Source organism: Dendropsophus ebraccatus, chromosome 3 (genome assembly GCF_027789765.1).
Source record: "Dendropsophus ebraccatus isolate aDenEbr1 chromosome 3, aDenEbr1.pat, whole genome shotgun sequence".
NCBI lineage: Eukaryota > Metazoa > Chordata > Amphibia > Anura > Hylidae > Dendropsophus > Dendropsophus ebraccatus.
The window spans coordinates 54,243,034-54,258,140 of record NC_091456.1 but is presented as its reverse complement, the minus strand read 5'-3'; the positions used below and the strand labels follow the sequence as shown (position 1 = coordinate 54,258,140).

At 44.9% G+C, this 15,107-nt stretch overlaps 1 protein-coding gene across 3 annotated transcripts in view; it reads right to left on the bottom strand.

The window, feature by feature from the left end:
- The window catches only part of LOC138787106 (uncharacterized), an 82,628-nt gene that overhangs the window by 9,488 nt on the left and 58,033 nt on the right, over positions 1 to 15,107 (bottom strand). The window contains exon 14 of one of the 3 annotated variants that reach the window (XM_069964245.1): positions 1,221 to 1,331. The exons of 1 other annotated variant lie outside the window; for it this stretch is intronic. In XM_069964245.1, coding sequence (XP_069820346.1) covers positions 1,221 to 1,331 — 111 coding nt within the window. Of the gene's footprint in view, positions 1 to 1,220; positions 1,332 to 2,071; positions 2,592 to 15,107 lie in introns of those variants that run through there. One more of the 3 variants, XM_069964247.1, reaches the window with a different exon arrangement.

Here is a 15,107-nt window from a genome sequence, read left to right as displayed (position 1 = left end):
TCTCTCCATGTCCGTATATAACTTGTAACTTGTTGATTAAAATCTCATTCTGTGGTAAGGAGTCCAGTGGGCGGTGTCACTCAATGGACTGGACTCTTTAGCATGGAAAAGTCAGATATTTCAATCAATAAATTACAATTTATACTGAATCGTTTCCCATAAAGATATATATCAATCTGCTCAGTTCTTTTTGCTCTATAACATGATGTGAAAAGATTAGATAGCATTTAATGGTGATGGGTTTCCTTTTGCCATAAGCCTCTATTCACCCGAAGAGGGACACAAAATGACTTTTAGGCCTATGTTGATGAGATATACATTAGTATACCTTTCTTTTTAGCTGTATGGAACATAGTAGTCTTATATTCCACATGGGCCATTATTGTATAACTATACTGTGGCACCAGTCAGAAGTATACATAGAAAGTATAGAAAGTAAGGGCAATCTCTGTCTGAAAGTACTAAAGGAGCCTACACAATGTGAGACAGGTAGGTTATTGTTTACTATTAATGTTGTGTATGAACAATAGCTAATGAAAGATAAATACACAAGACCTGTTTTCTTTCCTCTATAAAACTGTTCCTGCAGCAAATCTAGGGCCGTTCTTTGTCTGCTTTTTTAAAGTTGGGCAAAGCATTAGATAGATGATAAACTGAACCACTTAGACACAGTGCTTGTAGTTATATAGTGACTGACACATGGTCACATATTGCAGATGTTGTCCGAATTGTTGTCATCTAAAAAGTGTTGTTTTTCCGCCAAGGACTCATGACACTTACAAATCCAATACTTTGTGCGTTATATAGAGCGGTGGTCATTCTACACTGTATCTATACTTGACATCATTTTCCAACTCTGGGCATAACTGTAAGGGTGTGGGTGCTGGTAAAGATATAGGCACAATGATCTCATAATACTGGGGAAGTCATATGCATAATTAAATAAAAGAGAGGGGAGGAAGAGGGAGCAAGTCCAAGATACACATAGACACAGTGTAGTCAGACATCATGCAGCCTACTGTCCTCCTTTGTATGGATAACGCACAAAAAGCAGAATGCTGGAACTAAACCATTATTCCTGTCAAATACTGAGTTTCTATCTCCAACCCCCTGAAGATAATACAGATAGTGGTGTAACTTTCCTATGTAGCCTAAATATCTAATTACTAACATATTTGATGAGCCAGCTTGTTGCTTTCCCCTTTGCCTTATGACATTACCTTTTACAAGTTTTGCAAAGCTTTTCAATGGCGTCTGCTGTAACTTCTTTGCAGAAACTGAGTTTCAAGCACTCCAGGGAAGCATAGCAGTAACTAGCTAGCAAGCATATCCTGCAACAAATGAATCCAACATATCAATTTACTATCAAACATATTATACCACTTACTCTGTACCCACAATCTGACCCCCCCAAACCGCTTGTACCTTCGAAAAGCTGCTTTTAAATTCAAGATCTATCCTATCTAGCACAGACGATTTTAAGAAACTTTGTAATTTGGTTTATTGGCCGAAAAATGCATTTTTATCATGAAAAAGCAGTTTGAAGCTCTCCCCCCTGTCTTCATTGTTCTCTATGGAGAGGGGAGGGGTGGAGGGAGATGAGGCACCAAAACAGGACAACAAAGAATTAATTTACAGCTACATCACCAGGCTATTTCCTCTGAGATCAGCACTGACCTCTCTGACCTCTGAATGGGGCTTTCACACAGGTCCCACTGTGAAATCCTTTGTTCTCTGCGGACTAATCTCCCTCCTTCCTCCTCCCCCCTCCCCTCTCCATAGGTTACACAGGGCCCGACTGATGTAAACCAATCAAGATTTCCTGATAATGAGCAGTGAATGAGAGAAAGGAGAGGAGGGGGGGACTTGGGGAAAGTCTTTTTGAATGCAGATAATGTAATATTTGCCTAATAAACCCAATTACAAAGTTTCTTAAAATCGCCTGTACTATTGATTTCTGCAAAAAAATAAAATAAAACGACAGTGACAGTAATGTTTTTTTTTTTTATTTAGTTATTATCTTTATTCCAGTTGTACCTTTAATTTTTTGCAAATTAAGTTAAGTTGCCCAGTTTCATCTACCAGCACAGGTATCTTTCGCTGATCATGTGTATATACAGATTGGTCCATCTCCAATCATTCATTCAATCATGAATGAAACATTCATAGTTATTTCTTTATTATTGTTATATACTCCTTTACTTGAATTGCTTTATTGTAATGGGCTTTCCATAGCGGCACAGATGGGCCATAAATACCATAGCAACCAATGTCCACAGTCTTTGCACTAAGAATACACTGAGAATTGAATATACAGTGCATCATACATTCTAAAAGGGAATCTCTATATTATCCATACAATGAGGGAAAGAGCCAAAAGACATCTGTTGCCATAGTAGCTCTTCAGTGACTGCCCGGAATCTTAGTATTCTCCAGTTCATGAAAGAAAATTGAAAAGGTTCTGAACAGCACTTAGGTCGTCTCCTTATCCCTGTGTATTAATTAGGATCCGAGGAGGGCACCCTTATTGTGCTGCTCCCACTTCCTGGATTGTAGTGACGTACATCTCCTGTCCATCATCCAGTCCACCGCTAATAAGAAGCAAAAATATTCCTGCCATTAAATATAACAATGCCATTTCATTTTCCCTGATGTTACGGGGAATCAGTCAGTGGTTTTCAGCCATCATTCCTGTAAAGAGGTCAGAGAGTCGTGCAGCCTGGTATCTTAGTCGTACAAATTGTTAATCTCCCGGGCACTGCCAGGGCAAGAGTCCAGAGATGCACGCTGTTCCCTTTATTGAGTTTCTGGGCCCCTCCTCTCAGGAATTATGAAAAGATATCAAAACATTTAGAATTATCAAAAGCTAGAGCTGTCAATCATACCCGAGAGGAAGGGTCAGGGACAACACAGAGAGTTTAGTGTACCTAACATGAAAATCCACCTCTCAGACTCTAGACATGGCGGCAGACAAGACATTGTTATCCAGCGGTAAAAAACATGGAGACAGCCCCTCTCTTGTCTACAGTTCAGGTGTGGTTTGGAATTAAGCTCTATTCACTTCAATAGAACAGAGTTACAAAATCCCAACCAAACTGGTGACAAGAGTTGCTGTCTCTGAAAGAAAGTGGCCATATTTTTCTATCGCTGCATAACCCCTTTAAACAACATTTTTCCAGGTCATATAAGTTGCATATCTGAGATGCCAGGTTACATTACACTCCCCATCCCAATCTCAGTATACAGGACAGACTCCTTTAAATACTGGGCATATTAGTAGTAGTTACTAATGAACATCTTATAGATGAGTCCAAGGCCTGGGCATGCAGTTGTAGGCTATGTTCACACTATGTATGTGTGCGGCTGTATTTTTTATGCGGCTGTAAATGTGCGGCTGAAACTACGGCCGTGGGAAAAAACAGACATGCGGCTGAAAACATACGGTCATTTACTTGGAAATCTGGTTCAACTAAAAATAACAAATAAAATCTTTAGAAAGTGATGCAAACACCTCTGGATGCATCTGGGAAAGCAGGGAAACAGTTTACATGAATTGCTATTACCGGGGTTTGCGATCCTCTGCAGTATGCCGATGCCGATGCCTCTCATGGTTAATATATTTAATTAATAAAACACATTTTCGTTGTAATAAAGTCCCTTTCGTTGTTCAATAATTAAATTTAAACAAATCCATCATTTTGCAATTAAATATACTGTTAAAATAAATATATATATATAAATAAATAAAAAGGAAAAGTCCAGCACCAAAATGGCAAATCCCAAAGCTTAGTCTTTATTGTAATTCTTCACATCAGGTACAGTGAATTCACTGTACCTGGTGCGAAGAATTACAATAAAGACTAAGCTTTGGGATTTGCCATTTTGGTGCTGGACTTTTCCTTTTTGTATGCTGTGACCCTGGCTCCGGGTCTTACCGTGCACCAAGGGCAATACCACGGCAGGTGAGCTGGCCTACAACAGACTGTTTGCATATATAAATAAATGTATATTTATATATATATTTATTTTTTGACAGTATATTTAATTGAACAATAATGGATTTGTTTAAATTAAATAATTGAACAACGAAACTGATTTTATTACAACGAAAATGTGTTTTATTAACAAATATTAATTAGTACAGGAAGCTCTATAAGCCGTTAATTCATATTGCCGGCAATAGAGCATTCTGTACTAATCATCACTTTACTTTAATTAAAACATCAAATGTTTCTTCTAATTATGTTATCACAACAGCATTATTAGAAGAAACATTTAGAATTATATGTGCGCTCAGCTGATTGGCTGATCGGCTGAGCGCACATATAAAGAGCCGGTCCGCAGTACAGTGACTTCATTGTGCTGCGGATCAGCGAAGAGACAACATCGGGGTGAGTATACAGATCTCCCCACCCCCTCCCCTGCACTGCACCCCTCCCAGCAAGGAAGGGGGGTCACTTAACCCCTTCCTTGCTGGGATGGGTGCAGTCTGACATCAGTCTGGCCCCCAAGGGGTTAAGGGGGATGCAATATATCCTCCCTTAACCCCTTGTGGGCCAGACTGTAAGCAGCGATCTGTAAAGATGCTGCATACTGTAAGGAGCACAACACCGCTCACAATGATGGGTGTTGTGCTCCTGTTGTGTGTTTTTGGTGTGTTTCTCCCTTTTTGTTTTTTAGATATCGGTATCCTGTGGATTACGTCGGATTCCGTGGACTACGTCGATGACCAGCGGTTGTTTGGTGTTTTTTTTTTATAAAATTGCCAATGAGGGGTGTGGGGGTGTTTTTATTTGAATTAAAAAAAAATTTCACTTGTGTGTTGTCTTTATTTCTTTACTTTATAGACTTAGTATTATATGTGCGCTCAGCTGATTGGCTGATCGGCTGAGCGCACATATAATGAGCCGGTCCGCAGCACAGTGACTTCATTGTGCTGCGGACCAGCGAAGAGGACACATCGGGGTGAGTATAGAGCTCTCCCCACCCCCTCCCCAGCACTGCACCCCTCCCAGCAAGGAAGGAGGGGTCAGTTAACCCCTTCCTTGCTGGGATGGGTGCAGTCTGACATCAGTCTGGCCCCCAAGGGGTTAAGGGGGATGCAATACATCCTCCCTTAACCCCTTGGGGGCCAGACTGTAAGCAGCGATCTGTAAAGATGCTGCATACTGTAAGGTGCACAACAGCGCTCACAATGATGGGTGTTGTGCTCCTGTTTGTGTGTTTTTTGTGTGTTTCTCCCTTTTTGTTTTTCAGATATCGGTATCCTGGGGATTACGTCGGATTCCGTGGACTACGTCGATGACCAGCGTTTTTTTAATGTTTTTTTTTTTAATAAAATGGTCAATGAGGGGTGTGGGGGTGTTTTTATTTAAATAAAAAATTTTTTTTACTTGTGTCTTGTCTTTATTTCTTTACTTTATAGACTTAGTAGTGGAAGCCGTCTAATAGACGGAATCCATTACTAAGTCGGGGCCTAGTGTTAGCCGGTATAAAATGGCTAACACTAACCCCCCATTATTACCCCAGTACCCAATGCCACCAGGGGTACTGGGAAGAGCCGGGTGCCAGTGGTCCCGGAGCGTCAAAATTGGCGCTCCTGGACCGGGCGGCAGCAGGCTGGTAAGATTTAGGCTGGGGAGGGCCTAAACCAATGGCTCTTCCCACCCTGGTGTTACCAGGTTGCTGTCGTTTGGTTTTTAACCCGGCTGGTTATAAAAATAGGGGGGACCCTATGCGTTTTTTTTTAAATAAATAAATAAAAAAAAAACATTGACCATTTTATAAAAAAAAAACACCAAACAACCGCTGGTCATCGACGTAGTCCACGGAATCCGACGTAATCCACAGGATACCGATATCTGAAAAACAAAAAGGGAGAAAAACACAAAAAACACACAAACAGGAGCACAACACCCATCATTGTGAGCGGTGTTGTGCACCTTACAGTATGCAGCATCTTTACAGATCGCTGCTTACAGTCTGGCCCCCTAAGGGTTAAGGGAGGATGTATTGCATCCCCCTTAACCTCCTGGGGGCCAGACTGATGTCAGACTGCACCCATCCCAGCAAGGAAGGGGTTAAGTGACCCCCCTTCCTTGCTGGGAGGGGTGCAGTGTAGGGGAGGGGGTGGGGAGAGCTCTATACTCACCCCGATGTGTCCTTTTCGCTGGTCCGTAGCACAATTGTTAGGAACTCACCTGCCAGCGCTCCTGCGGCGTCCTCCTCGGTCCCGGCTGCTTCTGTCGGCGCTAGGATCCTGCGCCGAGGCAGCCGGCCGAGCCGGGTGACGTCACGGAGACCCGACGGCGTCCCTGGTAACCAGGGACGCTGCGGCTCCGCGTCACTCCTGCCGGCCGTCCAGCCTCTGCAGCTGAACTGCATCAGGCTCAGGCTGAGGGGCGGATTGCTCCGCCACTCGGTCTGGAGCAGACCAGCTGCTAAGTATCAGGAATCAGGGGGTCGGACCAATGGTGTACTGGTCCGGCCTCCTGACCCAGTATAAAGTGTCATCACTACCAGCTCTCTTTGCTGGTTATTAGTTGTCCTGATCCCAGCTCTCCAGTTCCCTGTTCCCTGCGTTGTTCTACTATTCTGTCTTGCCTGGATTCTGACCTTTTGCCTGTTCCCTAACTATCCTCTTCTCCCTGATTTTGGTACTGCGTTTGCTCGTCTGGTTCTGACTCGGCTAGTTGACTTTTCTGCATTGTGTTTGTCTGTCTGTCTGCGTTTGATGTTTTGCATGTATTTAGCGTAGGGATTGTCTTCGTGGTTGTCCGCGACCGCCTAGGGTCGGCCGAGGCAAGTAGGCAGGTGACAGCGGGTGGGGTCTAATTCAGGGCCCACTGTCTTGTGTCTCCTGTCTCAACCATAGCCCGTGACAGAATAACCAGCCTTAAAATTATATATATACATCTCCCGAGAGTTGTCATGGATCCCAAAGCCTGAACACGTTGGTCCAAGGACTTGCGGAACGTGTTCAGGAACAGGAGGCTGCTCCCCGTCAAGTGACTATGACGACTCCTTCCCCGCCCGAACCACCTGTACAGCTCCTGGAGAAGTTTAAAGGGGATAGAAAGGAGTTTCGGACCTTCAGGGAGGGATGTAAATTATTTTTTCGGTTACGTCCACGCTCCTCTGGGGACGAGAATCAAAGGGTGGGAATTATCATGTCCCTTCTGCAAGGACCACCACAGGAATGGGCTTTTTCTCTACCTCCCAACGCCATTGAGCTAAGTTCTGTTGATTATTTTTTTTCAGCTCTTGGCTTGCTATATGACGACCCTGACAGGACCGCAGTGGCCGAGCGCCAATTAACCTCACTACAACAGGGAAAAAGACCAGTGGAGGACTATTGTGCAGAATTTCGCCAGTGGTGTATTCCCTCCGGTTGGAATGACTCTGCACTACGGTACCAATTTCGTGTAGGTCTCTCTGACCAATTAAAAGATTTATTAGTGGCTTATCCGCCTCCTGAGTCTTTAGAAGAGACCATGACCTTAGCTATAAGGGTAGATAGGCGCATGCGAGAGAGACGTAGAGAGAAATTAACCACTGGTCCCTGTAAATCCTCTTCCTCTGTCTTTTCTCCCCCTAAACCTACTCCTTCTCTGTCCTTGTCCCAAGAAGAACCCATGCAGATTGGAGCCACGGATGCTAGAACAAGGCGAGCCTATCGTTTACAGCACAATCTGTGCCTATACTGTGGCAAAGCTGGACACCGTGTTCGGGAGTGTACCTCCAGGCCTGGATCACCGCCGGAAAACTCCAGCGCCTGAATGACTATCGAGGGGGTCATTCAGGCACACAGGTACCGCTCGATAGTAAAAATAAGTTGATGGTGCCTATTACTCTTTCCTTAGGGGAAAAGAGTATTTCAGGATCGGCTCATATCGATTCTGGGGCATCTGCTAATTTTATTAATTCTGGTTTTTGGTCCAGTCTGGGGGTATGTCATCTTCAGCTTAAGTGCCCGCTGAGTATTACTGGAGCAGATTTTACACCACTGGCGCAGGGTAAGGTGAGATATATCACCCCCCATCTGGAGGTAAAAGTAGGGTCTATCCATTCGGAGTTCCTTGATTTTTTGGTTATGGATAATTTGTCCTCAGATATTATTTTGGGGTTACCCTGGTTGACTCAGCATAACCCGGTGTTTGACTGGTCAAGCCGGGAACTCATTCAATGGGGTCCGGGATGTGCTTCCCATTGTATTTCTTTGCATCAAACGGAATGTTCTTTGTTGGAAGGGGAGATCCCCGAATTCTTATCTGATTTTGTTGATGTGTTTGATGAAAAATCAGTGGACGAATTGCCGCCGCACCGTCCATATGATTGTGCCATTGATCTGATTCCTGAGTCTAGATATCCTAAAGGTCGAATGTTTAATTTATCTAGGACAGAAAGGGAGGCTATGCGTGAATATATCAAGGATAGTTTACGCAAAGGTCACATCCGTCCTTCCTGCTCTCCACTAGGAGCAGGATTTTTCTTTGTTGGTAAAAAAGATGGCGGTCTACGTCCCTGCATTGATTATAGGGAACTGAATAAAATTACCATTAACCCCTTTGTGCTGCAGCTAGTTTGGGCCTTAATGACCAGGCTAATTTTTCAAAATATGACCTGTCTCACTTTATGCTCTCATAGCTCAGTGATGCTTTAACGTATGCTAGCGATTCTGAGACTGTTTTTTCGTGACATATGGCACTTTATGTTAGTGGCAAAATTTGGTCACTACTTTGTGTGTTTTTTGTGAAAAACATCAAAATATCATGAAAAATTTAAAAAATTTGCATTTTATGAACTTTGAAATTCTCTGCTTCTAAAAAAAGAAAGTCGTAGCACATAAATTAGTTACTAAGTCACATTACCAATATGTCTTCTTTATTCTGGCATAATTTGGTAAACATATTTTACTTTTTTAGGGTGTTATGGGGCTTAGAAATTTATCAGCAAATTATCACATTTTCGTGAAACTGATTTTTTTAGGGACCAGTTCTTTTTTTAAATGGATTTAGAAGTCTGGTATCCTGAAAACCCCCATAAGTGACCCCATTTTGGAAACTACACACCTTAAAGAATTAATCTAGGGGTATAATGAGCATTTTAACCCTACAGGGGCTGGAGGAAAGTATTCACAATTAGGCCGTAAAAAAATTGAAAATTTAAATTTTCCAATAATATATACGTTTAGATTAAAGTTTCTCATTTTCAAAAGGAATATGAGACAAAAAGCACCCCAAAATTTGTAATGCAGGTTCTCTTGAGTACAACAGTACCCCATATGTGGGCGTAAACCACTGTATGGGCACACAGCAGGGCTCAGAAGGAAGGGAGCGCCAATTAGCTTTTCCAATGCAGATTTTGCTGAAGAAGTTTCTGAGCACCAGGTGCGTTTGTAGTGCCCCTGTAGTGTCAGCAGAGAGAAAACCCCCCATAAGTCACCCCATTTTGGAAAGTACACCCCTCAAAGAATTCATCTTGGTGTGTGGTGACCATTTTGACCCCACAGGTATTAGAGGAAAGTATTCAAAAGTAGACAGTAAAAATGAAAAACTCAAATTTTTCCAATATTATGTTCTTTTAGTTTGAAATTTCTCAATTTCACGAGGAACAAGAGGAAAAAAGTACCACAAAATTTGTAACGCAGGTTCTCCTGAGTACAATGGTACCCCATATGTGGGCGTAAACCACTGCATGGGCACACAGGAGGGCTCAAAAGGGAAGGAGCGCCAATTAGCTTTTTCAATGCAGATTTTGCTGAAGAAGTTTCTGAGCGCCAGGTGCGTTTGCAGCGCCCCTGTAGTGCTAGCGGAGTAAAATCTCGCCATAAGTCACTCCATTTTGGAAAGTGCACCCCTCATAGAATTTATTTTGGGGTGTGGTGAGCATTTTGACCCCACAGGTATTTGAGGAAAGTATTCAAAAGTAGACAGTAAAAATGAAAAACTCGAATTTTTCCAATAATATGTTCCTTTAGTTTGAAATTTCTCAATTTCACGAGGAACAGGAGAGAAATGTCACCCCAATATATGTAAAGCAGGTTCTCCTGAGTAGAACGGTACCCCATATGTGGGCATAAACCACTGCATGGGCACACAGCCGGGCTCAGAAGGGAAGGAGCGCCAATTAGCATTTTCAGTGCAGATTTTTCTGAAGAAGTTTCTGAGCGCCAGGTGCGTTTGCTGAGCCCCTGTAGTGTCAGCAGAATAGATTCCCCCCAAAAGTCACCCCATTTTGGAAAATGCACCCCTCAAAGAATTCATCTTGGGGTGTGGTGAGCATTTTTACCCCACAGGTATTAGAGGAAAGTATTCAAAATTGGCCAGTAAAAATGAAAAACTCGAATTTTTCCAATAATATGTTGGTTTAGTTAGAAATTTCTCAATTTGACGAGGAACAGGAGAGAAAACGTACCCCAAAATCTGTAACGCAGGTTCTCCTGAGTACAACGGTACCCCATATGTGGGCATAAACCACTGTATGGGCACACAGCAGGGCTCAGAAGGGAAGGAGCGCCGATTTACAGGAGCAAAACCGCAGCTAGTAATGGTTATTAGAATAGCGCAGTTACTAAAATAAGATAAAAAAAATTAGATTACAGGTAATGTGGGGTGGTTACGGGCAACCAGGGGTGGTTATGGGCAACCTGAGGTGGTTACAGGTAATCTGGGGTGGTTACGGACAACATGGGGTGGTCACGGGCAACCTGCTGTGGTTACAGGCAACGTGGGGTGGTTACAGGCAACGCGGGGTGATTACGGGCAATGTGTGGTGGTTATGGGCAACGTGTGGTGGTCACGGGCAACCTGCTGTGGTTACGGCAACGTGGGGTGGTTACAGGCAACGTGGGCTGGTTACAGGCAACGTGGGCTGGTTACAGGCAACGTGGGCTGGTTACAGGCAACGTGGGCTGGTAACGGGCAACGTGGGCTGGTTACGGGCAACCTGCTGTGCTTACAGACAATCTGGGATGGTTACGGGAAACGTGGGGTGGTTACGGGCAACCTGCAGTGCTTACAGACAATCTGGGGTGGATACGGGCAACGTGGGGTGGTTACGGGCAACCTGCAATGCTTACAGACAATCTGGGGTGGTTACAGGCAACGTTGGCTGGTTACGGGCAATGTGGGGTGGTTACGGATAAACTGAAGTTCTTATAGGCAATCTGGGGTGGGTACCTGTAATCTGACATGGGCACCGCAATCTGGAGGGGGTCATTGGCAATTTGGGGTGGTCAGAGGCAAGGTGCGGTGGTCAGAGGCAAGGTGCGGTGGTCAGAGGCGACGTGCGGTGGTCAGAGGCGACGTGCGGTGGTCAGAGGCGACGTGCGGTGGTCAGAGGCATCGTGGCGTGGTCAGAGGCATCGTGGCGTGGTCAGAGGCATCGTGGCGTGGTCAGAGGCAACGCGCAGTGGTTACGTGCAATCTGGGGGGGTTACATGTAATCTGGCATGATTACGGGGAACCTGGGGGGGTTATGTGCAACCTGGAAGGGTTACAGACAATCTGGGATTGTTACTGATAAACTGAAGTGCTTATAGGTAATCTGGGGTGGGTACATGTAATTTGGGGTGGTTACGGGCAATCTGGAGGGGGTCACTGGCAATTTGCGGTGGTTACGGGCAACGTGCGGTGGTTACGGGCAACGTGCGGTGGTTACGGACAACGTGCGGTGGTTACGGGCAACGTGCGGTGGTTACGGGCAACGTGCGGTGGTTACGGACAACGTGCGGTGGTTACGGGCAACGTGCGGTGGTTACGGGCAACGTGCGGTGGTTACGGGCAACGTGCGGTGGTTACGGGTAATCTGGGGAGGGGTTAGGGGTAATTTGGGAGTAAACTGCAATTATTACTATAATAAAAAGTGTGTGTTTTATTTTTTTGTATGTTTGTCACTTTTTGTACTTTACATATTCATTTTCACTGTATTACTATGATTACTGTGATATTTTCTATCTCAGTAATCATAGTTCAGTGACAGAGACCAAATTGGTCTCTGTCACTTTAAATTTTCAGAGTTGGCTGGTTGTGAAGCGCATGCGCACTTCATAACCAGCCAGGACGTCGAGGAGGAAGGAGCTCCGTCGATCCGGTGAGTATATGGGGAAGGGGGGGGGGTGACTGGGGGACGGGGGTGACAGGGGGGGTGGGGGGCGACTTGGGGGGTGGGGGGACATCACTTTTTATCCCCTGTCACCAATCATTCATGGTGACAGGGGATAAAAAGTGCCGGGAGCACATGGCACAAGCGATCAGCGGTATATAGTATATACCGCTGATCGCTTGTACCGGGACCCCACAGGGGGGTCCCCGATGACTGCCCCATGCTCTCCGCTACCTCCGGTGGCGGAGAGCATGGGGCTTTCATTCATTTTAACCTTTTAATCGCTGTGAACCGACGTTAGTCGGTTCACAGCGATAGCGGCGGCCATCTTGGAAATGATGGCCGCCGGGGGAGGGGGGTTAGTTATCGGGGCACTAGGGGGGGCTGATCTGAGGTCTGGGGGATACTTATTTCATCTCCCCCCGCCGTAGATTCACGGCGGGGGGAGATGAAAGGTGGCGGCGGCACCGGTAATCTCCATTACCGACGGTCGCCGCTATAACGTTAATAGCGGCGATCGTCGGTAAGGGGGGGGGCCGGGACGGACCTCACACACTGCCCCAACCCCTCAGCTACCTCCGGTAGCCGGGGGGATGGGGTGGGGGCCGTCCTGGCCCCGCAGCCTTATTCTCTGCCATCGCCGTAAAAAGCTGATGGCAGCAGAATAAGGCCCATTAGTGACCGCCGTAGAAAGCCGTATCGGCGGTCACTAAGGGGTTAAAAACCAACATCCTCTTCCATTGATTCCAGAGTTGTTCAATCAGATTGTAGGGGCTCAATGGTTTTCTAAGATTGATCTGCGTGGAGCCTATAATCTGATTAGGATAAAGGAAGGGGATGAGTGGAAAACCGCATTTAATACCCCTGAGGGCCACTTCGAATATCTAGTGATGCCCTTTGGGTTATGCAATGCCCCGGCCGTGTTCCAACACTTTGTAAATGACGTGTTTCGTGAGTACTTAGGTCGTTTCTTGGTGGTGTATTTAGACGATATACTTATTTACTCTCCTGATTGGTCGTCCCACATATATCATGTGCGTAAAGTTATGGAGCTACTGAGACTAAACAATTTGTTCGCTAAGTTGTCGAAGTGCCAATTCAGTGTTCAGGAGATATCATTTTTGGGATATAAAATCAACCCCAGTTCTTTTGAAATGGACCCCCTTAAAATAGATGCTATCAAGAGGTGGGAGCGTCCCAACAGTCTCAAGGCGTTACAGAGATTTTTGGGGTTCGCTAACTATTATAGGAAATTCATCCAGGATTTTTCCATAATTGCTAAACCTTTAACTGATATTACTAGGAAGGGAGCGGATTTGGAAAACTGGACTCCTGAAGCTGTTTTGGCATTCGACAAACTTAAAGAGTGTTTTTCTGTGGCTCCAGTATTGATTCAACCAGACTTCGAGCAACCCTTCATTGTTGAAGTAGATGCCTCAGAGGTAGGGGTGGGAGCTGTGCTCTCACAAGGTTCTCACACGCTCACCAATCTCAAACCCATAGCGTATTTCTCTAGAAAGTTCTCTAGCGCAGAAACCAATTATGATATAGGCAATAGAGAACTTCTTGCCATAAAATGGGCCTTCGAGGAATGGAGGCATTTTTTAGAAGGGGCTAAACATAAGATTAAGGTATTGACTGATCACAAGAATCTTGTTTATTTAGATAAAGCCAAACGTCTTACCCCTCGACAGGCCAGATGGGCACTTTTTTTCACACGATTTGATTTTGAGGTAACTTTCAGACCCGGCTCCAAAAATGTAAAGGCTGACGCCTTATCACGTAGTTTTGAGATCAGTAATGCTCCCACAGAGAATCCGGCAACTATTTTGTCTCCTGGAGTGGTAGTGGCCATTTTACAGCCCGATCTGGCTGCCCAAGTGATAGACTCACAAGCCATGGCCCCTAGGAACACTCCAGAAGATAAACTTTTCGTTCCCCCTAATCTCCGTCTCAGAGTCCTTGAAGAGATTCACTGCTCTGTACTAGCAGGTCATCCAGGCATTGCCGGAACGAAATATCTCCTAGCTCGTCATTATTGGTGGCCATCTTGGGCCAGAGATACGAAATTGTTTGTAGAGGCATGTGAGATCTGTGCTAGGTCAAAAGTATCTCGTAGGTTGCCAGAGGGACTTCTTCAACCTTTACCTGTACCTACCAAACCCTGGACACACATCTCTATGGACTTCATAACTGATCTACCAATCTCCAAGGGTAAAACGGTGATTTGGGTGGTCATTGATAGATTTTCGAAGATGTGTCATCTTATTCCTCTTAGTAAACTCCCTACTGCTCGTAGTTTGGCCTCTCTATTTATTAATCATATTCTCCGCCTACATGGGGTTCCCGAAAACATTGTCTCGGATAGGGGGGTACAATTTGTATCCAAGTTCTGGAGAGAGTTCTGTGGGCGTCTGGGTATATCCTTGTCCTTTTCCTCAGCGTTCCATCCTCAATCTAATGGTCAAACGGAGAGAGTAAACCAGTCATTAGAGCAGTTTTTAAGATGTTTTGTTGCTAGTTCTCAGGACAAATGGAAGGAATACTTACCCTTGGCTGAGTTTGCACTAAATAACCGTGAAAATCAGTCTCTCAAAATGTCACCTTTCTTTTGCAATTTTGGGTTTAATCCCAGGTACTCTTCCGTTCATGCTGCTGAGTCGGTCAAACAATAAATAACCAACACCGCACTTCCCAAGCAGTATATAAGTCCATACACATCTAACGGATTCCACTAAATCCGCTATATAACAGCAATACTTTTTAGAGAGATGTGTCTAGTGTGCGAGAAATACCTTAAAGTTGCAGCTTTACCGTGTTCACTCCGCGAAATCAAGGAGAGTACTCACACAGATGCAGACTTTGCGTTCATTTATTTTTCTTGAATCGGTATCTCGTACAGGACAAATTCAAATGCTCACAGGCTGGCGTGTTCCACTCTCAGTCCAAACCATCCAACCTCGCGGCGGACGTTTCGGAGGACAGGCTCCTCCTTCCTCATG